Source organism: Eublepharis macularius, chromosome 1, assembly GCF_028583425.1.
Source record: "Eublepharis macularius isolate TG4126 chromosome 1, MPM_Emac_v1.0, whole genome shotgun sequence".
Lineage (NCBI taxonomy): Eukaryota > Metazoa > Chordata > Lepidosauria > Squamata > Eublepharidae > Eublepharis > Eublepharis macularius.
In genome coordinates, this window is record NC_072790.1 from 167,661,786 (window position 1) to 167,687,567 (window position 25,782).

Below are 25,782 nucleotides of genomic sequence, written 5' to 3' on the forward strand. Positions count from 1 at the left end.
GAGCGGAGCTTGGAGAGAGTCAGGGTTGTGCGTCTATTGCTTGACATTCAAAAGAGAGAGAGAGGCACGCACAGGCAGCAAAGTGCAGGCTCTCCCCAAAGAAAGACAGGCAGACAGACAGCAAGGGAGTCCACCAAGGCAGAATAGATCCGCACGGGAAGAAGATTCGGGTTAAGGACTTGTCGTTCCTCCTGCTTCCCGGCTCGTTAGGATCTACCGTTTAGTCTGTTGCGTGTTAAATTTATATTTCTTTTCTCCGCTGAGAGATTTTTCTCACTAGGCGGTTTTCCCCCACAAGAGGAAAGCGAAAGAAAGACAGCGACAAGAAAGCAGCCCTCCTCTTTAAGGGGCCCGTCTCGAAGTGGGCTCAGTGAGCCGGGACTCAAAAGAGGGGCTTTCCTGAAGGCAGTAAACGAAAACAAGCCACCTTATTCCAGCGTGAAGAGACCTTGTGGGGGAAAATGCATTGAAACTTTCGGCAAACTTTCCCCCCTTTTTTGCTGCCTGAGCTGTGCGCGCGCGCGCCTGTGGTGTCTTGCCACCGAAGGGGGAAGATCTGTTACAAATCAGAGCTTTCTGGTGCCGGGGATTGTTGCGGAGAAGCGTTGGATCCGAACCAAGCTGGGCCGAGGGCGCTAAGAAGAGGGAAGTGTGGAGGGGGGTCTGCGTCTTCGGCGCCTCGGAAGTCGGGCTTATGAACGGGTGAAACCAGAGCCTGAAGTCTCTCTCTTCCAACCCACCCCCCTCTAGTGCTGAGCTTTCCCAGATCGCCCAGGAAAAAGAAGAAGCCGAGCCGAGAGCCAGGAAGAGTCCCCCAGCCCGTCGGAAGTCTCATTTGCCTTTCTCCTGGAATCATGAACTTTCTGCTCGCTTGGCTCCGGTGGGGGTTGGCGGCGCTGCTTTATTTCCACAACGCCAAGGTAAAAGGGGGGCGGACGGGAGGATCCAGGGCGGCGGCGGCGGGGAAACCTTCCTTCTGCCCCCGCACGGCCTGTTGGCTACATGCCGCTCTGAACTTGCATGGTTGGGGGCGAGGTGATAGCCGAGCCGAAAGGAGGCCCACGCGCGTCGTAAGGTGCTCTTGCATCCGTGCAGGTCGGACCCAGGTGTTCCGGGCTTAGCTGAGTGGCAGCAGACAGGCGGTGGCATTTTGAGGCCACTGACAAAAGCCTCCCGAGGCGCCTCTAGAGCAAGGCGGCGTTGAGGTATGCAGGTTATTCTGCTACGTCCACGCCACACTGCCCTATGAGGCCTGCGCGGCTGACGGGGAGAGCCAGAAAAACCCGAGTCCCGAGAGTGGTCTGGCTTTCTCGCTCGTTATTCTGCCGATTCTTGCTGCGTTCCCTCCCCTCTGTCTGCGGAGTTTGGTAGGAGTTGGAAACCCGGTTTGAACGCCACACGCAGGCAGCGTCTCTGCGTCGTCATCGATCCCGGCGCATGTCGGCAGTGCTCTGACTTCTTGCATCAGCCTTTCTCTCGCTCGTACACGCTCTTCTTCCTGACAGTGCAAAAGTGTGTTCTGTCCTATAGGCTTTACTGACTGGAGTTCGAAATTCCTAGCTTGGAAAAGCAAATAGAGATAAAAGACGATAGCATGGATTATCTATTTCTTCCAGATTGATTTTCAAAATAAGCGACCCTTCAGAGGTACTGTCGATAAGAGTTGCTTCTGTACTCCACGTTCCCAACACACTGACCCTTACATCTCTTACTTGATAGGTTTTCCTGATTGTAAAAGTCCATTCCACTCCCTTGTGTCCATAGGTACTCTCTTGGCTTCTTGCCCTGCTCTTTTCCCTTTCTTAAAAGAGAGCTCAAGCTAATGAGTTGTGTCCTAAATGGCTATTCCTGTAACTTAGCGGGGTGTAGAGTGGGTTGGTTTTCTTAATGCGGCTTCCTCAGAGGGAAGGTCCATGTGGGTTTTTTTGTACGTGTGAAAAATGCCCTGTATAAACTCGTCTTACCTGTGGTGCCCTGGCACTTAATAAGAAAGACCTGAACAGGAGCCATTTCATGCCTAGATCTAGTGTCACATGCTTTCTTGCTAACCTGTTACGCTGCTGCCTGCCTTCGAGTGACAGCAGCATATTTGGCTGTGCTTGATGGGAAATATGGTCTCTGTTCCTTTGGGGAGGCTTGCTCTACACTGAGATAGTAGTCATGCTTGTGTTTCAAATTACTCTTTAAAAAGGCATAGTTGCGTACCAGGGGCTCCTGTGAGGTGGGGATTTATGCATAGAAGGATTGGGATCAAAACGAGGGAGAGCCATAAATGCTGAAAAACTCTTTCATTTCTCCCCTGGAGACTGAGCGGAGATCCTCAGCCATTAGTGCCATGTACTCCCTTATGTAGGTGTGGAGTGCCTCACCTCATTTCATGCAAGTGGGAGTTTGGGGGATGCTAGCCAAAAGCTTGCATAGGATTGTGAATTGTAATCCTACCATTATGTGATTGTCTGCTGAGACAGTGATATTTATTACATTTATATTGATTGACTCAGTGGGGCAGAGAACTTAATATACCCAGCTATGGATAATTGGGGAGAAGGTGAGATTAGGATGTGAAACCAGGAGGAGCGCAGGTAAATGCACCGGACTCTTTTAAATGAACATATTGGGGAGGTGCAGTGCTGAGGCAGGGCACTCTCGGTGAAGGTGAAGATACAATTACTGATCTTGGAGGCTGTTAGTCTCCTGAAGTGCAGCTAGGACACTGGGAAACTGTGAGTCAGTGACCTGGCATGGGAAGCACAGGTGTTGGTTTCCACTCGGGGGGTGTATGGCTGGCTGTAACAATAGTGTAGTTTTAGTGTCTGTCACTGTCTCCTGGTGAATAGCAACTTCTGAAAGTGCCCCCTGCAAATGGGATTGTGGTCAGGCAAAGGTTAATTTGCTCTCAACTTAGTGTCCAAACCTGTAACCCAGAAAGGCTTGTCTTTTCCCTCTGTGTTGCAATGACTGTTAGCAGCATTTGGGTGTGGGCCAAACACTTTGGACAGGTCAACACTGCCCTTGGTTATACTAAAGTGGCAGCTTGTTGTTTCCTTCGATTGTAAGTCTGTTTAGTGTATTTGAAGTTATGTGTAGTGGGGATCCCTCCCAGGATGCATTTCCAGTAGGATCTGGCAAAGATCAAACACTGAAGGAGGGAGAAAGGGAGGGGAAAAGAGTGTGTGACTAGATTGCTAATGATCTTGCAGCCACTCGCCTCTTACCGTTGATCAGGCCACATTGGGGAGGGCACTTACCTCCCAGCTCTGTATGCAATGTTAATGGAACACAATGGGTCACCTTCCTTCAGAGCTCCTTCATTCTAATTATTAGACTCGTGGCATAAGAATAATAATATCGAGCAAAAAGGTTTGATTTTGCTGTGCTCCTCCAATTTCATTTCTGAACAGTCCAAGGTTCTCTTTCCCCTATTTAGGCTATGTTAGAAATCCCTCTGGCTGCTTGCTGGATTACTGACCTCTCTCCCATGTAGGTACAATGGGAAAAGATTGCAGCAAATCTCCTTTCTTAAGTAAAGACCTCTGATGAGACTTTTTCAGTGCCAAAGATGGAAGGAGTTTTAACTCCTGTCCCTGGGGCCCTCCCAAAGTGGTTGGATTGTTGGTTCCAGTCCTAAACAGTTACAAAGCTCTTTTAATGAGGCTGCAGAGATTAGAAGGAGGGGAAGAAAGAGAGGAGGGAGATGATGGTGTGAAGGAGTGGGGCATGCATGTTTTTTGGGGGGGCTATTAGATTAACCTTTTCCTTGCTTCAGATTGGAACTGGGCATCTTGTAGTGGAGCAGGAGGCAGTGTGTGTTCTGATTCAAGAAAACAAATCTTTCTCAGCAGTTTGCAGATGACTCGGAAACTAAAGGAAGCTGTCCTTCTACTCTCCTAGAGCCTAGTTCTCTTTTTTATCATGTCAGAATATGTCATAGGAAAATATGAAATCCATGGAAAGATACCATAAAACAAACAATGCATAAATCCCAAAGCCAGCAGAGGCCGAGACAGTGTGACCTTCAGAAGGGCACTCCTGAAAAAATGTATTGCTTAACCTTCCTGTGACAGAAAGCAGCCCCATATAAATGGGGACAAATTTCCTCTGTCTAAGCACTGCTTCTTTGGTTAGGATAGGATTGTTGGCACAGGCAACAGGAAAAGGCTCTGCTTTATTCAACAGTATAGACGAGAGAAGCACCTTTAGTCTAGGATCGTTTGAAGGTGACACTGCTATATAATTAGCTCCAAGAGACTTTCTAGATCCAAAGGCAAATGACATGAGCATTATCATGAAAATGTTTTATGTATGGGTAATGGCATCTCACCATTTTATGAGCTATGGACACACAGCAGTCCTGTTTTAGAGGTATACCTGAATGTAACGCTCCCACTAATCCACAGTCTTCAATCTAGCCTTGACATGCTTTTTAAAAACACCATGGTAAATCCCTGTTTGCTGTCTGAAATAGTTTCTAGTGGTTTTTTAGATGGCTGTAAGACTAGAGGTTTTTACAGAGTGAAGTGTCGCAAAGTTATAGACCACTGGTATTTTCCTATACTTTTTTCTTTGTCTTTATCCTATACTTTGTTGCATCGAGCATTTGAACAGAGAGAAAGCAGACCTATTTCAAAGGAAACTAGGTTAAGAAAAGTTGCAAAAGTAGCTTGAGAGGTAACTTTAGATGTAGTTGACTTCAAATTTCCCAACGAAGGCTCTAGAGTAGAAAAGGAAATAGATGGGAGCTTTCTCTCTCTCTCCATAGGGCCTTAAGTATATGTGTGCACCTGACTATATTGTTGGTCCTGTAGGATGGCTGCATGTGATTACACTTGCTAAAGGTGTGGTAGTCATCATGACTCAAACTGGAGCAGATCCCGAGACAACTTGCCACTTGATGCTTGCTCATAAAGGCTACGTGCATTATGCGCTGTTAGCAAGGTGGGAGGACACCTGCTTGACAGGGAGCTGTGGCAGCTTGCCACCTCAGTAGAGATCTGAGTCTCCGAAGCCCTTAGACAAAACTAAGGCTTTATCTGTACATATTTTGGCTGTCCCCTGGCCCTTGGCCTTGTTGGTTTTTAGAGGTCAAAGGTGCCTTCTGTCTCCCCCATCTTGTTTGTGCTGTTGCTGTGACCTTCCTACTAGGGAGAGAGAGACAGTTACTGGCTTTGAAGAGTAATAACTCTAGCCCACTGGCTACCAAATTCTCTGGCTAAAGGAGCCAGTCTTTGTTCAGAACCTGGTGATTCTAGTCAACTGAAGTTTAAATTCTCTTAGGCTGCTTCAATTCCACTAAAGGGCATGGAAAGTGAGCAAACTAACTGAGCAGGATTGCAGCCCTGGCCTCTGGCGCTAGCTTACCATGTGGCACATATTTGTATCCCATTATTTGAGATCAGGAATATGACACTGAAGAATGATGACCTGATGCTCTCTTCTCTCCTGGGTAACTTGGAACTTTAGTACAAATTCACTGAAGTTGGCAGAAGCCAAGAGAACTTGTGGTAGATCAGTACCAGCATATCTTGTATTGGGGAACTACATGCAAGACTGAGGGAGGGAAGTATTTATTTTACTTATTTTATATGCCCCTCTTTCTCCCAACTGTCTCAGGACCCAAGGTGGGTAGCTATGAAGGTTCATTTCCTTCCCACATATACCTTCCCCAGGTTCTCTCCTCTTTAAGTTTACGGACAACTATATTCAAGATAATGAACTGTTAATGGGGTCTGGGTAGGGGGGTAGTGTGTGCAAAAGTACAGCCCAACTTTGTTTGGCTTCCCTACTGTTTGGCTGAAGTCCCATTATGTAGTTACAGAACTGAATATAAAAACCAGATTAGTTAGCTGTTTAAATGTATACTGCAGTTTAGTCCAGAACACTTTAGCGTAGTACATGGACATTTATTCTCGCAGACCCAAAGCAGTTTACAACAGTGTTGCCCTACCATTCCCTTTTATCCTCACAACAAGAAATGTGAGGTAGGTTAGGCTGAGAGTGAATAACTAGCCGTAGTGAACTTCCATGGCAGAGTGAGATTCATCTGGAAAAAATCCAAATCACTTGAGCTGGGTTTTAAGAATCACATCTAAACAATGATTTGATAACCAGATATAGAGCATCTGACAGGCAGATGAATGCTTGTGTCACATCTGAACTGTCAGATCAATTTGAGAGGAAAGAATGACAGATGATGGCAAATTCTTGCAGGGTTTTTGAAGAGTGACAAATGGAAGAAAACCCAACTAACTTTTCCTATGAAAACAATGAGAGGAATATGGCATTTATGACTAGCTAGGACTAAAAATATGCTGCTGTAGCAGAGATACCTCCTTGGTGCTCAGGAGAACTCTTCCCTGACTGCCCCGGTGACTTGCTCTCCCTTTGTTACCTCTTATGAAACTGCATTACATTGTGGCCACTTGAGTTGCTCTGCCAGCACTTTCCACTTTGCTAGAGCACTCTAGCGAGCAGGGCGCCAATTTGAAATGCCTGCTTCTAGGTTGCTTTGGACCAGGGGCTATACAAATCTCATAGCCTATCTGTCATGGCAACGTTACAAGGTCACCAGTGTTTTCTACTCTGCCACTCCCCTCCCAAGTTCAGATGTGCTTTCTGGATTTTGACCTTAATAATTTTAAATGCTTTGAGCAGTTCTCTGTTAAAGTGAGAAAGCTATTATCTTTCAGAAAAATCTTTGTCCTTACTTCCTAGCAGTTGAATTGGCTCTTTTTCACGGTGTCTGCAACTGGTATCCTTTCTCCCCCACCCCCCGCATTCTAGCCCAGGCCATCGTGGTATATTAATTTTCATATGCTGTGAAGAAGAGGGAAACAAAGGTTTCTCTGTGCTTGTGCTACTGTGTAGGGTTGCCAGGTCCTCTGGAGCCCAACCCAGGGGTTGAGGGAGGTAGTGGGGGGCATGTGCATGTGCAAAGTGCGCGCACACTCCAGAGCTTTCCCCTGTCACACTGGGGATAACGTCATGGTGTGACAAGGAAGAGCTCTGGAGCATGCTCTCCCTGGGCTTCCCCCCTGCCAGCCAAGTGAGTGGGGACAGGGGATGGATGCTGGTATCCCTACTACTGTGTCAAGCAGAGAAATACACTCCACAATTGCAAGATTGTACACACAACTCTGCAGTTCACATCCCTAAATTATTAACTGGAAAATTCAGAGGTTCCTGTGTGGCAGTTCCAGTGGAAAGAAATGAGTTTGGGGAATATAACTGAAATTTTTGAATAATGCTCCCACATGCCAATGTCATGTTTTGCCTCACAGTTGATTCCTGGGAAGCTGCACACATTGGAGACAGGACAATGCCTTTGTTATGACTAATTTTCTCTTGTCTTTGCAGTTATCACAGGCTGCTCCTACCCAGGGGGATGGGGAAAAGCATCACAGTGAAGGTAAGTGGCTCACCTTCCTTCTGTCCTTTTTACAGCTGCAAGTCTTTTGGAAGAAGAGGTGTTGTAGGAAGTGGGGAGGTGAATACCAGATTGTGGGAGAAGGTGAAGAGGGTGGGGCACCATTATTGTTGGGAAGAGGAACCTGATTGACGCTGCCACCTTCTGGAAAGTAGATAAAATTATGTAGAGTTGTATGTCTTGCATCTGGTAGCTAACATTCCAATTTTATTTCTACTTATTTGCTGTATAATGACAGGTGACTTATTAAGCATGGACTGCACAGAATGTAATGTCCCCACTTCTCTTTCCTGCTGCAGCAACTTGAGGGCCTTCCTGTTTTGTTTCTGGGGACAGCAGATGCTCAGGAGTAGCATGGAGGCAACCGATAGTCTCCATGAAGATGGAATTGGTGGAAATTTCCACTCTCTTTTCAGCAAACAGAAATATTGTTCTGTTGGAGGAGCAGTGTGGTTGGATAATACACATTCAGTAGATATTATTACCTGGAGGCAATGGGGAATAAAATTGGAATGGTTAGCTGTCTGATTTAACTCTTGTCTCGGCTGTGAGAGATTTCCAGATTTCTTCATCAGAAAGGAATCCCAATTAATCCCACTATTGTTTTTGAGGAGGGACAAGACTTAAGTTTCTCCAAACCTCATTCAAAACTGCACTTCCTAGAACTGGGGTTAATTAACATAAAGCTACTGCCTAGAGCAGATGTGAAGGAATTTGCCATGATTTCAGAAGGAAGGTCTGATTCTTATTATCAGTCTACCTCTCCTCCTTTATGTTGGCAGATCTTTGACCTGCATTGCATGCGTAGGCAGAAAAGTAAGGCATCAGAGCATCAATGCTGGAATATGCTGAAGATCATTCCCTAAATAAGGGGGTTGCTTTTCCAGGCAAATACTTCTCCGTTGCCAGTAGCGGCCAGTTCTGTTGTACAGAAATTCCTTTTTTCTTAGCATCTTCCATGTCACAGAACTTAGTTTAGTTTATACTCTAAACAGGTTATCTAAAGGTGAATCAAAATACCTTAATGCTTGTGATGCTTGAGCTGTAGGTAATTTTACAGCATGTGAGTAGCAGGATGTGCTGACGATACTAATTTGGATTAGGGTTTGAGTGTACCTTTGCTTGTGTTTTAGACTTAACAGCAAGGGTTTAGACTATTAGGCCTAATTACAGGTTGTGAACATTTGGTTACTGCATGGAATCTCAGACTTGAATATTGAACCTCCTTGAGAGAAAAGGTGGCTGCACCTTTTCAGGGCTTAAATATATAATGCCTTGAAGTTAACAGACAAAACAAAGGAAAGAATTGAGAGATGTCAAAAGTAGGAAGGAGAGGTTAGAGTCCGAGGTGGCAGGCTTCAGTGAACAGAGTTTCCTTTGACATAGGGCTGAGCCTCCTGAAGGCAGCTTGATCACCTGTTCTGAGGACCTCTGTGCTGCAGCACATCATATGCCTTGATTCAAGCTTTGGCTTTTCCGTGTCAAACTTTGAACCTTTAGGCTGTGCAGTCTCCACCCACATCTAAGATCTCCAGACTGTGACTTGTTTTCCAGCTTCATGATATGGAAATTTACTGTCACAGTGCGAATGTCTTGTGCCACCTGCTTAGTCAAAGATGGACGGACGCACGCACACGCACACACAGATGGCACTTCCTGCTGTTCTTGCTATATGGCACCAGGGGGCTGTAGAAGTGCAGCTAGGGACTGAATGCCTCTTATCAAGCCACAGTAGACTTCAATTTCTGTATGTTTTGTCTGCTTGTCATGCTAGAGCTGCATTGCTAGAGGTTTACAAGAGAGCAAGTTTGTCCCAACGCATCCATTTTATATTGTCTTCTGTTCCTCATTTGGTTTCCTTATGAGACTACTGCATGTTGCCACGAGCATTATTTTTTCTTTCAAAAAGCCTAGCTTTTGGCATTGAATGGGATGAGAACAAGCATTTTCATAATGGGTGGATTTAAATTTGAAGGCATTATTAATTTTAGATAGGAAATTCAGGGAACCTTAAGGAGGTGTTGATACACAGCAAAAAACTGGTGCTCCTAGAGCCTCTCATTCAAAACTTTGAAAGCAGTGATGATGGTACATAATCATTTACATCTTGAAAAACTACATATAGTTGGCTACTTATCTGGCCCTACAGTAAACCTGTAGATGAGCTGGGGTTTAACATAACTGTTTCCCAATCAACTTCAGTAAACTATTCATGGAATCACATTTCCCTCCCAATCATGAAAATGCTTACTAAGACAGTATGGCGTTGAAGATTTCTAATATAAGCTATAGCTTTATCTTGTTACTGTTGAGCAACTGCACAGGTGTGTTGAACACAAATTTCTATAATCTTCGACTAGAATTCAAATTTAAATTAGGCTAGTCTCCAGAACCAAGGCCATGTTTGTGCTGGCAATGCTGATTTTGCTGGACAATTCCAGTCTGCAGCATTTTGTAAAAATGACGTGAACCGTGGCACTAAATAATGAAGGAATCTGAACACATGCTTTGTGATGAAACAGCACAGAATGAACTAGGGTTTAATTCCCTGTTCTCTTCTGTTAGCACATAGGGTCTGCATAAAGGATTGTAGATGAATCTCAGGGGTCAGTGGTTTTCCTTTCTATAAATGAGGTGGAGGAAGCATTTTTCTCATAAAGCAAATGTGTCTTTTAATTCTCTCTTTGCTGTGCACCAAAAATCATGTGGAGTGACAGCTGAGTGGTAGGTAATCTGGAGCTGAAACATGGTTAATTGGCCAGTCTCAGAACTGATTAGATTAAGCTACTTGAAGCTGTAGATATCTTGGGCCTTAAAAAAAAACCCCTACTAAAAGTGACTTGCCATCTCTAAACTGTTAAGTGTTTTTATGGGCATCAATGAGTAGATCGTATGTGTATGCATCTGGTAATACTCTAGAACAGGAGCTGTGTAACACAGCGACTAAGAAAATGAAGGTTTGCGGTTGCTGGTTGAAATCTCATCTGATGTACAAACTTGGGCAAGCCATTTTTTCTGCAGCGGATAAGCTTATATTTCTGTATAAGGTTCTTCACTCTGTAGACTTGGTCTGTTATCTTTGAACTTTTGTTTGCAATGAGGGAAAGGAGCAATGCTGCTTGCTACTAGTATGATACCTGTGAGAATACGTCATCGTGTGATAGACCTCGTAAGTGCATTGCAACCCAAGATGGCTTGATGCTAGGAAAGGTGTGAATAGTCAACAAGGCAGTTACATGTCTAGCTGTATGTCTGCATGTTTCTCAGGCACTAAACAGCTTAATTTTCCAGTTTACAGAGAGGTGGGTGGGTGGGTGGGTGTGTGTGTGTGTGTGTGTGTGTGTGTGTGTGTGTGTGTGTGAGAGAGAGAGAGAGAGAGAGAGAGAGGAGGAGGTGGCGGTGGCAGCACAGATCAGACAAAGGCTATGGGAGGCTGACATTAGACTTTGGATGGGGGTGAGGCCTGCCCTTTCTAGGTGAGGACTACCGGTCGTTGCTCTCTGTCACTCATGCCAGGCTTTTCTTCCCTGAGTAGCTCTGTTTTCAAATAGGCCCGTATGCTGTAGCTCTGCAGATCCTAGGCAGAAGCTCCTCCTCATTGTACCTGATGCCAGGAGCACTGTGGCACTGTTGGCTCTACATGACCGAGAATTAACTTTCAACAGCTAATCGAGAGCCTGGAGCTCAAAGACTTATAGCTACTGGATGGGTTTTTTTTCCCTCCTGGCAAAGCAACCTTTATGCTAGTTTGTCACAGGTTCAGGCCTCTTCAGAAACGCTTACGGGTAACTGTTTTTTCCATGATGCAAGCAGTTTGTACTTATCGAGCTGGGTTATCAACCTTGCTACTGCAGGACTCTGCAAAGGGTAGAGACGTATGATTTAAAGGCAACAAAGCTCCACTCAGGGACTTTTTACAGAGTGTGGGTGAGAGCTGAGCTCCAGTAGAAGCTTCCTTGTGTGACATGGCTGGAGACACTTGTGTTTGTTAAAAGTATGCAATGTAGTCTTGGAAGGAATGGAAAACCATTATTTTGTATGTGGCAAGGTGCTATACAGTCATGGGGGAAGCAACACAGAGAGCCTTGTTTACAAACACAAGGTACCAAAAACAGAAAGCAGAAATAACAGGAGTGAGGAGAGGCAGAAGTGCCCGTGGATTACTACTGCTAGCTCAGTCCAGTGGCACAATACTTTGTCCTTAATGTAATATATGGCTGACTAGTGGGGAGTGGCAGGCTTTTTTGCCCTGGGAGACATTATGAAGTGCACTGAATTAAAAAACCAGGTGAGAACATGGTGGGAGGAATTAACTCTGCACAAGGACATGTCCTTTGCGTTCTGTTTTCTTTATTTTGCATTGGGTTAGAGGAGTGATGCACAAATGCTATACCACAGGTTAGATTTGCACAGTTATATGGCCCTGTAAATGAAAGCAGACTGGCTAGTTGAGGAAGTATGTTTTCCCAGTGTCAAAAACTACTATGAATGTTTGGGAAGTGGTGATATCCATGCAGAAAAGGAAATGTCTAGTTAGCTCAAGTAGTAGTGCATCTTTTGCATGAAGATGTCATCCAGAAAGACTTTGAACATTGTCTGTGGGAATTGTGTTGGGTTATGTGAGCTCAGGTATTCAGCTGGATGCTAGTGGTTTGATGAACAGGTTTCTGAATTGAAAACTTCAGGGCTTCATTTCACTTCCATTATCTTCAGAGGAACACTTGCTGCCTGCTCTGCAACTAGAGATGTGAAGGCCAGGACAAAAGTAGAATTTTTCCAATGGAAGAACTGAGAAATCGTTGAATACTGACACTCTTATGAAATATTCTTTTCCATTTTGGATGAGTGAAATACTTTTTAAGATATGCCAAACTTTATATGCTAACTGCATTATAAAACTGTGTTTTGTATTAACAGTACAAAAACTTAAGATCTGATAGGACAATAATTGTATAGATTTCAGCTTTCCCAAAAATTCTTTTTTGTGTGTGTCATGAAAAACGGCTTTTTCATGGTTTCTTCTAGAAGTTTTATATCTCTGTAATGGCTGTGACATTTGGCGTTTGTTATTCAGTTTAGTTTCAGTCTTGCAAATGCATACAGAATCTAGCTGGTTAACATTCAGACAAGGTGAATGCTAAACCTCTAAATGATTCAGCCCTTTTTCTCCCCCCCCCCCCCCGCTACTTTCTGTTTGGGCTTTAAGTGCCTTTTAACTGAGCTAATGCATTTATTGACAATATGTTTGAATGAGCCTCAGAGATAATGAGGTATGCAAGTAAAAAGAGCTCTTAAGTGCAGAGTCATTAGCTTGCGTGCTTAGTTTGGCTTCTAGACTGCTATGAAACACTTTGATGATGATACTGGAGTTCACAGAAGAAAACAAGTTATTAATTTGTATCCCCCTTCTTGACTTATTTTGTAGTTATCTTATTTGTGGATGTCTACGATCGCAGCGTCTGCAGATCAATTGAGACCATGGTGGATATTTTCCAGGAATACCCTGATGAGGTGGAGTACATCTTCAAGCCATCCTGTGTGCCCCTGATGAGATGTGCGGGGTGCTGTAATGATGAGGCACTGGAGTGTGTACCCTTAGAAGTGTACAATGTCACTATGGAGGTGAGGCTATGGAGCAAAGCAAAGCAATTATATTTTGGCCTTCATGATGGCTAAAGGGAGTCCAGTGGCCAAGCTACGAGTGACGAATGACACTTGATCAAGTGGAGCGCAAGTGAACAGGGAGGAATACACGTGAGTCTGTTCACTTGCCAGGCAAGTGTCATTCGTCACTTGTAGCTTAGCCCTAGGAGTAACCCGGGGGGGGGGGAGAACTCCCCTGGGAAAGAGTTTCAATGGCATACAAGTGACCCCTAAACTACTAACCTGTCTTGAAAATAGAGTGGACTGTGACTTTCGTAATTATCTTTTTGTACAACCAGTGTCACTCTGAGTGATTATACTTGGGAAACAGTACTGGGAAAGCCGAAAGGAGAATGTCTCACTCTGTACTGCTGCTGGGAGACTTCATGTTGGAAAATGGACCCCACCAGCCCAGTGTCATTGCAGGGCCTCTGCTGCATTCCCCTCTTCTGTCAAGGGAGCTGACTAAGAAGTAGCACTTCCTATACTCATTGTGGATTTGCTGTGCTAGTTGGTTTAGAAGTAGTGCATGAAGTGCTGCGTTGTAGTTGGCTGCTGGGAACTCCTCCCATCAGGGAACTGGAAACTGCCCTAGAGGCCCTGAAATGACTTTTCTGGTGGCAGTGGAGGGAGCACACCATGACTCTTGGAGATCCTTTTGTCTCTCATTCAGCCATGCTGCTGAAATTGGGAAGTTTTATTGCTAGGAATCTCCAGATTTTGAGTAGCATGACTGAGAACTATTCCACCCCACCAGGTTAAGAAATTAACTGTTCCTGAGCTAACATTCTGTGTTGATGTGATGAAGCAACACCACTGCACAGGAGGAGTTTAGAATGATTAGCATCTATTTGGCTGCTTTGGAGAATCTTTTTTTTTTTTAAGTCAACTTGTTACGGAATAAGAGAATGTGGTGCAGGTTCTCCTGTGATCTTCTGGTGTTCTGTCTGATGAGTTGCGTACTGGAAAACACAGCACTCTAGCTCCGCTGTAGCTCTTGATTGGATTTCTGTTTCTTGGAATGCAGTCATCTGGTGCATTCCAAAAAACAGACTGTGGCATGCAAGAGGAAGCCCCTCACGAACTGTCACTCAAGAGCCAAGTATGCCTTCACTGGCCAAGCTAGGCTTCTTGACTCCTTAGCTACAGTGTCACTGCAGGGGTAGGAAGAGTAGTGATGCAGGGTAGAGTGGAAGCACTTCCTCTCTTTAGAATTTAGTCATCCAGAAAGGCAGTAAGTGGAAATAATGGCTAGGGCCACGCAAACAGCAAACTCTCACTTTCCACACACAGCATTGCCAGTAAATATCCGCTCAACCGACTTCATGCCTCCTCCTTAGTTTTGGAAAAGCTTTTTAATCCTGACCCCATACCAAGACTGCTCCTCCATGCCAGAAATCTGCTGGCACCTTGTCCAGCTTTGCTGGTATCTCCATCCCATTTCATTTCCAGGCCTCTCAGACTTTGTGGTGCAGATCCAGGGTCACAAGTGGCTGTAATGATTCCAAGGAAACCTTACAGGGCCTCTGAGGCAGTCTGCAGTTCCCTGATGGGAGGAGTGCCCAGCAGCCAACTACAATGCAGTGCTTCATGCACTACTTCTAAACTAACCAATCCAGAATGAGATTTCCAAGGAAATCTAGTTGTTCTGGACCTGAATCTTGCTCTCCAAGGACACCAGTTCTACTAATGACCTTGACGAAGCCCAGAGTTATACATTAAACTTGCATTACTGTCATTCGTCAATTCTACAGTGCCATCTTAGTGTGGTCTTTCACAGAATGAAGAAATCAATCCCTGAGCAGAAGGGATTTTCTGCTATGCAGAAAACATTTAACGTGGGCAAACTTGCATTTAGGCTACTTCAGTTCTAATTGCCTCAGTAGGAGTAGCTTGGCTTTACTACTGGGCCTGCTAATAGCTCATAGCTTGTGCCTGCGTTGCCTCTACTGTCCACACACACCACTCTTCTTTGGTGTTGATGCATACTTTATCAATAATCCACAGCCAGGTTTTGTGTGCTGTACAGACACATTGAAAAAGTGTAATTCCTGTCCTAAATCATTGAGTGTATTGAGCTGCATTCTACTCTGTAATCGCTACCACCAATGCCTCTCCAAACCTGGTCTCGTGTGAAGAAGAATGAAAGTGCCTTTGTGGTACTACAAAGTACCTTTGTAGGTAAACTCTAAACAAATAACTAGGAAAAGAGAACAAGAAATCATACTTTGTAAATATGAACTATAAATGTGGAGTCGATCGGTGAATAGGTGGTTGTATTTAAGTTGCATTTCAGAGATGAAGCTTCTGAGCTTGCTAATTTGTTTTGCCATTGAATATTTCTGTTCTTGTTTAGACTATTGAACTTCGTTGCTGTTCATGTGATTTGCCATATTCCTTTGTTTCCTTTCAATTCTCTCATTTTAGATCATGAGAATTAAACACTTCCAGAGTCAGCACATAAATCAGATGAGCTTTCAACACCACAGTAAATGTGGCTGCAGGTGAGGATGAAGACCTTTCCCAGCTGTCCTTGGAATCTGCCTTGTCTCATTGATATCTGTGCCTGTATGCATGTAGTGCTGATACAGATTTCTGATGGCCTTGGTGTGGGAGTGGTGGTGCTTGAGAGCTGCAGGCCTGGTTAAGGGAGTGAATTATGTCAGTGGCATTCAGATTTTAGTAGAATGGTTTTAAAAGGTTCATAAGCTATTGGCTATGGTCACTAAATGTTTTCTGGCTGTGATCCAGATTGAGAACCCATAAAATGCCACCAGTTGGAAAACACTGGAGGACCAGGAAGGATGAAATGCCTGGTATTTTTGAACTTAACATTCACAATACAGGCAAAGTAGATAAGCAAAGAATATACTGACTGGTTTCTAGTAATGGGGGAGTGATTGGATGAAGGGTGGGTTAAGGGTGCGGTCTACATTATCAGCACACTCTGATTGTATGTTTTTTTTCTCCCTTTTGTAGACCAAAGAAAGAAACCAGAACTAAACAAGAAAAGTAAGTGGCTTGGCTTTTCCGTTGGTGTTGGTGATTCCCCTTTCCTTTCTTTCTTCAAGAGTCAAGCTGGTTTTTTTTTTAATCAAGTGGTCATCTTAAGAGCTATCCCTTGAATCCATTCTGTTTGGACACACACACAACTTCATTGCTATAATGGCTGTTGAAATGACTTGCTTATAAAAGGTTGCAAGGAAGTAACAGAATTCCACTCCTCTTGATTCCCCCACCTTGGGAATGGATTCTAGGCGAAAGTTTCCTTCCATATGCAATAATTGCTCTGAACACTGGAAATCATTGCCATTCTCTTTCTTGCTGCTTGGGTGAAAATCTGCTGACTTACTCTCACCAGCTTGCCTGGATTTCCAACACTAAGACTAAGCATGTGAGCTTTGCTCAGAGCATGGGAGCTCTGCCAAGCCATGGGTAAAAAGCTGAAAGCAGATGCCTGATTAAGGCATGGGCAGTCATCTGTATGTGAATGAACTTTGCATATCAGCTGTAGAGGGTGGATAGGGTGCAGTGAGTCAAGTTAATCTTAGCAGAAGGTGGGTAGTCTTATGGGAAGGCCTCTGACATGGGAATCTTTGTGTAGACTTAAGGTAAACTTGAAGGGAAAAACCCCCAGAATCCTACTATATGCAGGGCCTTACCAAAGATGAGAAAATAATCTCTGCGGGCTTAATAACACAGCTTCACCACCACCCCTCATATAGGCACAAATAGAACACTTCATGGTCTGGAGTTTGGTATGGAAGCCACGAGAACTTGAAGAAACAGGGCAAAAAGCCATTTTCCAACATTAACCCTCCCCCCATTCACTTTGTATAGCTATAAAGGAGGTAACCTTGGCTTGTTCTCTAGAATGTGTGCATTTGTTGTTTGATTGAGTGGCATAATGGTTTAAAGGTGTATGAATGTTGGGGCCAAATGGACACTAATGGGGTGTAGCCAAAGCCCCCTCTTCTGTTTGCTGTAATTTTTTGCTCTTCACCTTTGGCTGAACTTCAGATGGCTTTGCATTGCCATGCAAGTCTTGCAGCATGTGTGGCATGCCAGTTTGGTCTGCACTGCACATTCTCCTGGTGCTTGATGCCTTTTTGTCTGCCTCTGGATATGTGTTTCCTTAATGAAAGTTGAAAGTTGTGGAAAGGTTTTCTGAAACAAATATGGCTTCCTTTGCCCCCAATCCCCACTTGTAATTCCTGCTGTCTTCTTGGGATGCTTATTCTGCTTAGTTAGAGAAACTGATGCCAACACAGAGGCTTGCACGTGGCTCTGTCTGGTACCCTCACATAGGGCTGCCTTATTATGGAATCCCTGCCACTTCCACTCAGGGTGGATTCCTTCCAAGAAGGAAAAAGGTGGAACCGGAATTGAGGGAGAAGCCCTCTGCCACAGGAGTTCTGCCACAAGAGTTCATTGCCCTTTGCTCAGTGTTCATATTCACAAGAGTTCATTGCCCTTTGCTTGGTGTTCATTTTCTGCTTTGGTCCACTGCCAGTATAGCTTTCAAGATTTCCGTAACATCCATGTGGGTATTGTGGGGAGGGTTGAGGTTAAGCATTCTTGTCCACATATCAGAAGTGATACATGATGTCTTCAGGGAAGAAAAATGACAAGTTAGTTCTTCTCCTAAGGCATGCTAAGCTAGGCTTTCTTCTTTCCTTGCTGCCTGATCATGGAGAAATCTGTCATTGGGCCAGTCTTGTTTCTACTGGGGGCTTGAGTGGCAAGAGGCGGAGCTATGAATTGTTGGCATTTCAAGCCCCACCTGCTGAATTTCTCTAGTGTGCCTCTGTGTAGCCCCAGTCATACAGGCTGTAGCAAAGCTGGCTTGTCTGTTCACTTGTTTGTGAAGGTGGCCTTAGCAGAGGAACAGTGTGTTGGGTTAAGAGGAGATCTGATAACTTGGTCTCTAGACTGACGCCCATGAGTGTAAGGGTAGGTCTGCCATCTGTACTCTTCCATATACTGTAGGACGCTTCTTCCACTTGCTGCTGACAGCTAGAGTGTGCCTGCTTCCAGAGTGCCACATTCTGGGTCTTCAAAGGAGAACCTTGGCACAATGATCACCACAAGCAGAAGCTCTGCCTGGCTTTATCAGGGACAGCGGGTACCTGCTCACCTGCATTATTTCTAGCAACTGATGATGCGCTGCATCTGGCCATGGGTGACTTCTAGGTTGCTTTTTAGCGAGCCCACTGCCTTCAGGGGAGAAGAAATTTATTTCCTTCTGAAAACAATAGATTTGTTACGTACTTTGAGGCTGCCTTTAAGAGGAGGGGAGATCACAGTACGGTGTCACATTTTAGCTTGCAACCAATCTGAGAAGTTGTTCTGATCATATGAGTAGGAATGGCCATGAAATGCATCGCCCAAAGACTCTCCAGCCTTCTATTCTTTATGTGCTTTCCCTTCGCCCAAGGGCACACAGCTGTATCTTGTCCCCCTTTCTGTTTCCTTCTCTTCTCCTTTTTCTTTTCTGCTTTGTTTTGTTTTTCTTCCAGAAAATCAAAGCGAGGAAGGGGGAAGGGTCAAAAGAGAAAGCGCAAGAGAGGCCGGTATAAACCACCAAACTTGTACGTTTGCATCATGTGCTTGTAGAACTCTGCGCTTTCCCCAGTTCTTCCCACCCCCCAATCAAAATGCTTGCAGTCACACTGAATTAAAAGAAAATTCCACCTACCTTTCCAGATCATTCATGTGGCTTTTCAGTGGTGGTGGGAACGTACCTTTGATACATGGGAAATAAAACAATAAGAAGAGTAGTATCTTTTTTTTTCTATCTTGCTTGGGTATTGTTCTTTCTCTTAGGATACAACAATGAAGAGGCAGGCAGGCAGGCTTATTTGCTGCTGTGCCTTGCAATGCACCTATGTGATTTCCCTCTCCTGTTTCCTCAGCTTTCTTTTCAAGCTTAATCAGTATTTAGGAGGCTGGCAGTGGGAGCTTGGTGCTTGCTGTTCATGCATGTATGTACATATGTGTGTTCGTGTGTGTGGATCAGAAAGTAACAAAGACGCTAGAGTACACTGGGAAATGCGTGAGGACATCACTGTTGTATTTTGGTGTCTTTCCCCCCTTCTTTCTGTGCCGCTCCCACTAATTCACAAAATCCTGCATTGCCAATAATCTTAAATAGCGGGTCAGGAGCAGGAGAGAGGTTTGAAGAACAGCTGTTTTGATTCAGTTCCAGAGGGGGGAAAGCAGCTGACCTCAGCTGGATTCAGGCGTTTGTGTGTCCCTGTGTCCTTCTGGAGCCCCAGCTAACTTTGGAAGTGGTTTCTGTCTGAGGAGATGCCCTGGATATTTAACATTATTGCTTCTGGACTGAAGTCCTCTAATAACATAATGAGAATCTTGCAACTTCTTCTGCTAATTGGACTAATGCAGGACTTGTGGATTATGTAGTGCAGAGAGCCTATTTCTGTCTCTTTAAAGCTAGTGCAAGTAAATGTTGGAACACCTCTGGGAGTGTCCACCAACCAGCCGTGTTCTGAATCAGCAATGCTCAGTGTATGTGGGGTGGGCCAAGGGTTGCTTCAATGTTTAGGGTGTTGCATGTGTAATTTCTTCCCGCTAAAGCGCTGTAGCTTAGACCTCTTTCCTTTTGCCTTTTTGCAGTCACTGTGAGCCTTGCTCAGAAAGGAGAAAGCACTTGTTTGTACAAGATCCCCAGACCTGTAAATGTTCCTGCAAATTCACAGACTCACGTTGCAAGTCGAGGCAGCTTGAGTTAAACGAGCGCACTTGCAGGTTTGTGTCCGGAGAATGAAAGAGAAAAATACACACACAAACACACAGACTGAGAGAGCAAGAGAGTCTGCTTTTCGCTAGCTTCTTTGCCAGTGTTCCGTGACCTCCTTCCCTCTGCATAACAAAGATGGGGAGGGGAGCAAAAGGAACACAGTATTTCTGACTCCGCCTAAAGTAAGGAGCTTCCTGTATGCTGTATAGTTGCACTGGGATGATCACAGGTAGCATGGTGTTAATGTAGCTGTAGCTGTACTCCTTGGAGAACAAGATTGGTCCTTCTATGCTGCTAGGAAAAAGGCCCCAGGCCTTTAATGCATTCTATGTCCAAACCAGTGGGTAGATTAGTGGCTCAAAAAGGTACATTCTACTTGCATAGAGATCAGAATCCTGTTATGCCCTGCCTTTTGCTTTGAGCCTCTACGATAAAAGGATAACTGCTACATGCCCACAGATGTTGGCCCACTGTTCACAAACATTCCAGTGCCTTCTGCCACTGGGATTGCTTCCAAACATAACCAATATGTATGCCAAGCATTGATGTATATAAAATCAGGGTACCTTGTGGACAAGATAGAAGTTCAGGATCTATTCAGTTCTCCTAAAAATTGTGCAGGTCTAGAGAGTCCCAGTGCAGTAAAATGCGCTCACATCTGTTTGGCTTGATGATGCCAGGCTTTTTGCTACCACTGTCCAGGAAACCCAGTTTCCTGCTACTGGAAGAGCTTAGGAAACTCTTCTGTATGTGGAGGGATCTTGTATGTGTATGTGGTTGTAACCTGAGTGTGAATGCCTGGTGCTGCAGAAAGAAGAGATCCAGCTCTTCTTGAATTACAGTTCACCCTGCAGAAGTAGTCCCTGGAGTGAAACCAAACAGCTCTCTGCCCTTGACCTTTAGAATTCTGTTAAACTATCTCCCAAATCTTTCCTGCAGAAAGCTTAAAGCTTAGAAGTATTCCAAAGTTATGAGAAATTCTCTAGGACTGAGAACTGGTGATAGTATCTCCCCTGACAAACACTGATCTTGGAGGAGTGCGTTGTGTGGGTGGGTGTGTTGGGTGTTGGTAAACTCGTAGCTGTCTCAGAACTGAAAGCCACTTTGAATGAACTTTATCTCTGTCACTCTTGTGAAGTTATGAAATGTGGGTTTTAAAAGGGCACAGCCAAATCTTCTTTCTCCTGCTTCTGCTACAAACTGTTGCTGTTGCTTCTATGTTCAGGCACTAACTTCTGCCTCTTGGCAATCAATGGATGAGAAACTTCCCTTTTTATTTTCTGTACCTGCATGAGACACTCATGGCTTTGTTTGGCTGCACCTCAACACAATCAAAAAGAGAATGAGATTGGGCATTGAAAGCTGTGTACATTGTCAAGTTTGTGTGTGCATGAATGAAAGTGTGTAAGAATGATAGCTTTAAAGGGAAAGTAATTTTCACAACTGTTTTCCTAATATAGCAGGAAGCTTGAGGGAAATGTGGATGTATTCTCTTCTTCCCAAGACTAATCTTGGTCACTCCTTCACTCATTTTTGTATGGACTGTGTGAAAAATCACGAGTGCCTCATTCAGATTGACTGTTCTTGACATTTTTTTGGTCTTACTGTCACCCTTTTGCCAAACAGTGCCCTCAGAGAATACTGTACACAACCTTACAGCAGAAAAACATAACCTCTCTTTTCCTTCCCTTCCCCTCTTTCTAACAGATGTGAAAAACCAAGACGGTGAGCAGCAGAGAAGAAAGGGGCAGGGGAGGGTGGATAACCTTGGTTCTGGAGCCTGATTCTCACCTGGTCAAAAACACTAATCCAAATGGACACTAAAATGAAGGATCAGTAGAGCACAGCACTTTTGAGTACAGATGATGGACTCAGGAAGGAACATTCCCTGAAGACCCGCACAGGATTCGCCTTTTGGATTTGAACTAGTTTGATATACAGAACTTTCCTTCTCATGCTGCTAAATAATAGAGCCAGGGAGACTAGAATGGTGTATGTTTTGGGACGCCCATATTTACCTAATATATATGTGTGTGTGTGTGTATATATATAGATATATATATATATATAGATATACATATATATTCTGACTCTTAAATCCTTGCTAACATTATTGGTGTCTTCACTGGATATACTCAACTGCTGTGGACACAGGTGGGCTACTTGGGGCATAAAAGCAGCTATGACTGGACTTCAGCCAAAGTGCTGCATATATTATCTATCCCTTGCTGATTTTCGAGAGCATGCTGCTCCACCAACTTCATTCCCTGCAATTCTGTAGAGGGAGACATTTGTACCAGAGAGGAGGAAGCAGGGGATTCCAAAGATGACGCCTTGAAATGTTATGGGTCAAAGGTCAAGGAAATGACTCAAGAAGCTGGGACTGAGGATTCCATCAACATCCCTTCCCCCTCCCCTAAATTCTTTGCCCCTGTTTGTCTTGTGACAGCCTGCTTTGCTGGGACATGAGAAACTGGTGTATGGTGGTTGGTTGTTTTTTTAAAATTGACTTGCTGCAAGAGCTCTGCCGTGGATATAAATTCTGGCCTTAATGATGGGAAGTGGCTGATGTAAGACCTTTTCAGTTTGAGGAAGCGTCACTGGAATCTTCAATCTTCCATCCCTGATGGCTACTTAAACAAAGGATATATGGCTTTGGCAGTACATGGAAGCAAGAATGGGGACCGGTGCATAGCCAGGCAATAGAACAGCACTGTCTGCAACCATCATGTACAGAGCTGCCACTGAAGAGCATCCCAGATGCTTATGGAACATCTCCTGAAAGGGATATTAATCAAAAGTATATATGTATAGTATGGTGGGTGTGAGTGAGAGTCTTGTGTGTGGGCTGTATATATACACAACTACAGAGGCATTTTTTTGTGCCTTTAAAGAGTTCAAAATTGGCTACTGAGCTTTTAGGCCTACTTCCTGTCTCTAGATGAGAGCTTATGTCTAGTGTTTTAAACTCGTTGATATTCTTGAGTAATTGTAGCCTATGAATGTATGGAGAGGGTGTCCTTTACTAGAGCTATTTAACTATTTCTATAAAATATTTCACCACTGTCATTGTGGGATAGCGTGGCCTGTTCCACCGAGAGCTTTGAAGTATTCAGCTACAACAGATGTTTATTGAACAAGATCTATGAAGCATAGATCTGACAGGCAAAAACGCATGCTTTGTTCTCTGTTAACTGGTTTTAAAAAAATATCAGAGTTGGCAATAGGCTTTGCTTATATTCAAGAAGTAAGCTCTCATCTGGACAGGCTGTCTACATAGGCAAAACCCATTTTAGAGTCTTATGAAATAAACTGTCCTGAACATGTGCCATGTGGAATTTTTTAGGCCTTAGCAAAAGTTTTGGGTTGTTGAATACTTGGTGCTGTAAAAGTTCTGAAGACACTCTTCTGAGCTGGCTGTACTACATAAATTTAGCCTTAATGCAACCAACCCAAATGTTTCTAAACAAGCTGCTTCTGCACTAAAATATTAAGCACATTGGTATTTGGAGCTTGTTTAAAGTTGGTAGAGTTTCTGTATGGCTAGTATTTTAAGACTTTCCAGGGCTTGAATTGCCCAGTTCCCTTTATATTAGAATCCAGTTCCCGATTTGTAAAATCAGACACAGCCATTAGCCATGAGGAAACATTAATGTTTGTTTATTGCCTGCAATCTTGAGGACCATATTCATAATTGCCCCAGCAAACCTGTCTGTATTTTACCCTCAAGACTGCATCAAAAGCCTTCCAACTTTAAAAAACTGACAAGAGCACCATTTTGACACTTAAGTGGCCTAGCAGCCACCTTGACGTGTGTCATTTGGCATAAGTGCTCTTGTGGGATGCTCAGTGCCTTGCAAAGTAAAGCACTTTGGTGTTTAAAGTACCCTAAACCACTAGCCACATTAAAAGCTCCCAGAAGGGAGATAGGTGGGGTATGTTCCACAAGTGCTTGAAGCCGGCTGACAAGATGGTTCTTTCTTTTTGCTTTGCCATCAAAGTGTTATTATAATGGACCTCTCTGATTGCTTGGCAAGCACCACATTACAGTCTATGGACAGAATCCACTGGTAGCCTTTTGGTATGTGCAGTTTTAGTGGAATTGAAGTGGGTGTGTGTGTGTGCTCTTGCACAATAGCCTTGCATTGTAAGTTATCTTACAAAGGCAGATTTCACATTTCCTGTCAGATTGTACCTGGCATCTTGGCTGTTGTAGGGGGATTCTGCTATGCACAAGTGCAAATGTAGATGTGTGCAGTGCATATATTTAAAGTTAGGAAAAATTGAAAAATCAGTTTTTATGTGATGTATGTGAAATACACTGGTGTACAATGTGTGCTCACATACACCCAAATAACATTTTATGTGTCTTTAGAGGCCCGTAACCAAAGATATATGCATAACAGTAGGCTGACTGCATGCATGTTATCTGTCTGGTTGATCAAAAATTGGTCAATGATTTTAGCTTTGAAAACACTGATCACTTTGGAGGGAGGCTGAACTGTAGTTTTCTCTTCCTTACAGGAAGGAGGATACCCCTGGATTCTGCTCCCACTTTACCACAAAACTGGCACTATCCAGACTGGCAGCGTGTTTCTGTTCTGTGCTGCACACCTATCTCAAGCCAGTGTCTAGAGCTGCTTATGCAGCATTGAATCCAGCAGTCTAGTGCTGGAAACTGCTCAGCCCCCTTTTGTACACATGAAGGCTAACTTCCATAGCACCTTTTCACTCTGGACTTGGGCATGTCTTTGGTTCTGGATTTGGCTTTTTTTTTTTTTTTTTAAACAAGCTAGTTTTGGTCTGTGTCAGAATGCTTGCAGCGTCTCAACTTTTTCCTGACTGGCAAAATACCATCTTAAAATTTGACTTGTGATCAACCACTATAAATTCAACCTTCCAGCCAGTGGCAAATGTTGTGTGCATTGTGGATGTATGGATGAGTGTGTATGTGCAACTGAAATGTGTATATATATATATATGTTCATGCTGTGGGAGATGACAGTGTTCTTATATACTTGTTTAATATCCCTTTTTAAAATTAGAAATTAAAAATAATTTAATTAAAAGTAGGGATTTTTCAGTATTCTTTGTTAATATTTAATTTCGCTATTTATAAGCTGTACCTCTTTTTTTTTGTACTGTTGTGTATAAAATGTTAACTTTCCTGTTCCATCCCATCTCTCCCCAATTGTTGGCAGAGTCAGTAGCATGTTATGATCAGTTATTTAATATCTCTAACATCCCCCACACACATTCCTTTTGAGACAGAACTTAGATATACATCTACATACTATATATATATTTGGCTATATATATGTGTATATATAAATATATATATTTATGTATATGTGTGATTTGGATTAAATACACTACAATTTTTATATATGTAAAAAAACCCCAAGGAATATAGAAAATTTTACACCCTGAATCTTTTTTAAAATTTTAATATTATCGTTTTATTTATTGGTGCTACTGTTTATCTGTAATAATTGTGGGGAAAAAGATATTAACATCACATTGTGTCTAGTGGATTTTTTCAAGATATTCCGTAGTACATATTTATTTTTAAACAAAAAATAACAAATATATCTTTAAAAAACAAAACACAGTCTATGACCGACAAACTTCTTTTTGTATTAAAGAATTTAATTCTGACATGGTTTTCCTTTTTGGGGGGCTTTTCTTTTACATCTTTTTTTTCTTGTGTTTTGAACTGATTTTGCTAATCAGGTATGAAGAACAGATGGAATATGCAAATCAGAATATATGGGGGAAAGGATCAAAGTTAAGAAGCACTCTTTTGGAATATGCAAAGCCTGTAGCCAAAACAAAACCAGACTGTGGTTGTAATAAGGGTAGTCTAATTTCAGGATGTATGGTTTATCTTACGTATGTACCCATCTGTATATGTTGCTCTTTACATAGAGGCAAAAATTACATAGCAATGCAACCA

At 43.5% G+C, this 25,782-nt stretch overlaps 1 protein-coding gene across 4 annotated transcripts; it reads left to right on the forward strand.

Moving 5' to 3' along the window:
* VEGFA (vascular endothelial growth factor A) lies at nt 1–25,782 on the forward strand. 4 transcript variants are annotated; one of them, XM_054977461.1, is made up of 8 exons: nt 1–920; nt 7,354–7,405; nt 12,849–13,045; nt 15,494–15,570; nt 16,046–16,078; nt 18,586–18,657; nt 19,703–19,834; nt 21,534–25,782. In XM_054977461.1, exons 1-8 carry the CDS (start codon nt 855–857, stop codon nt 21,553–21,555), a joined length of 651 nt encoding a protein of 216 aa, XP_054833436.1. In that variant the 5' UTR covers nt 1–854; the 3' UTR covers nt 21,556–25,782. The 4 variants fall into 4 exon arrangements, with proteins under 4 accessions (XP_054833436.1, XP_054833454.1, XP_054833445.1 ...); XM_054977479.1 differs by lacking the exon at nt 19,703–19,834; XM_054977470.1 differs by lacking the exon at nt 18,586–18,657.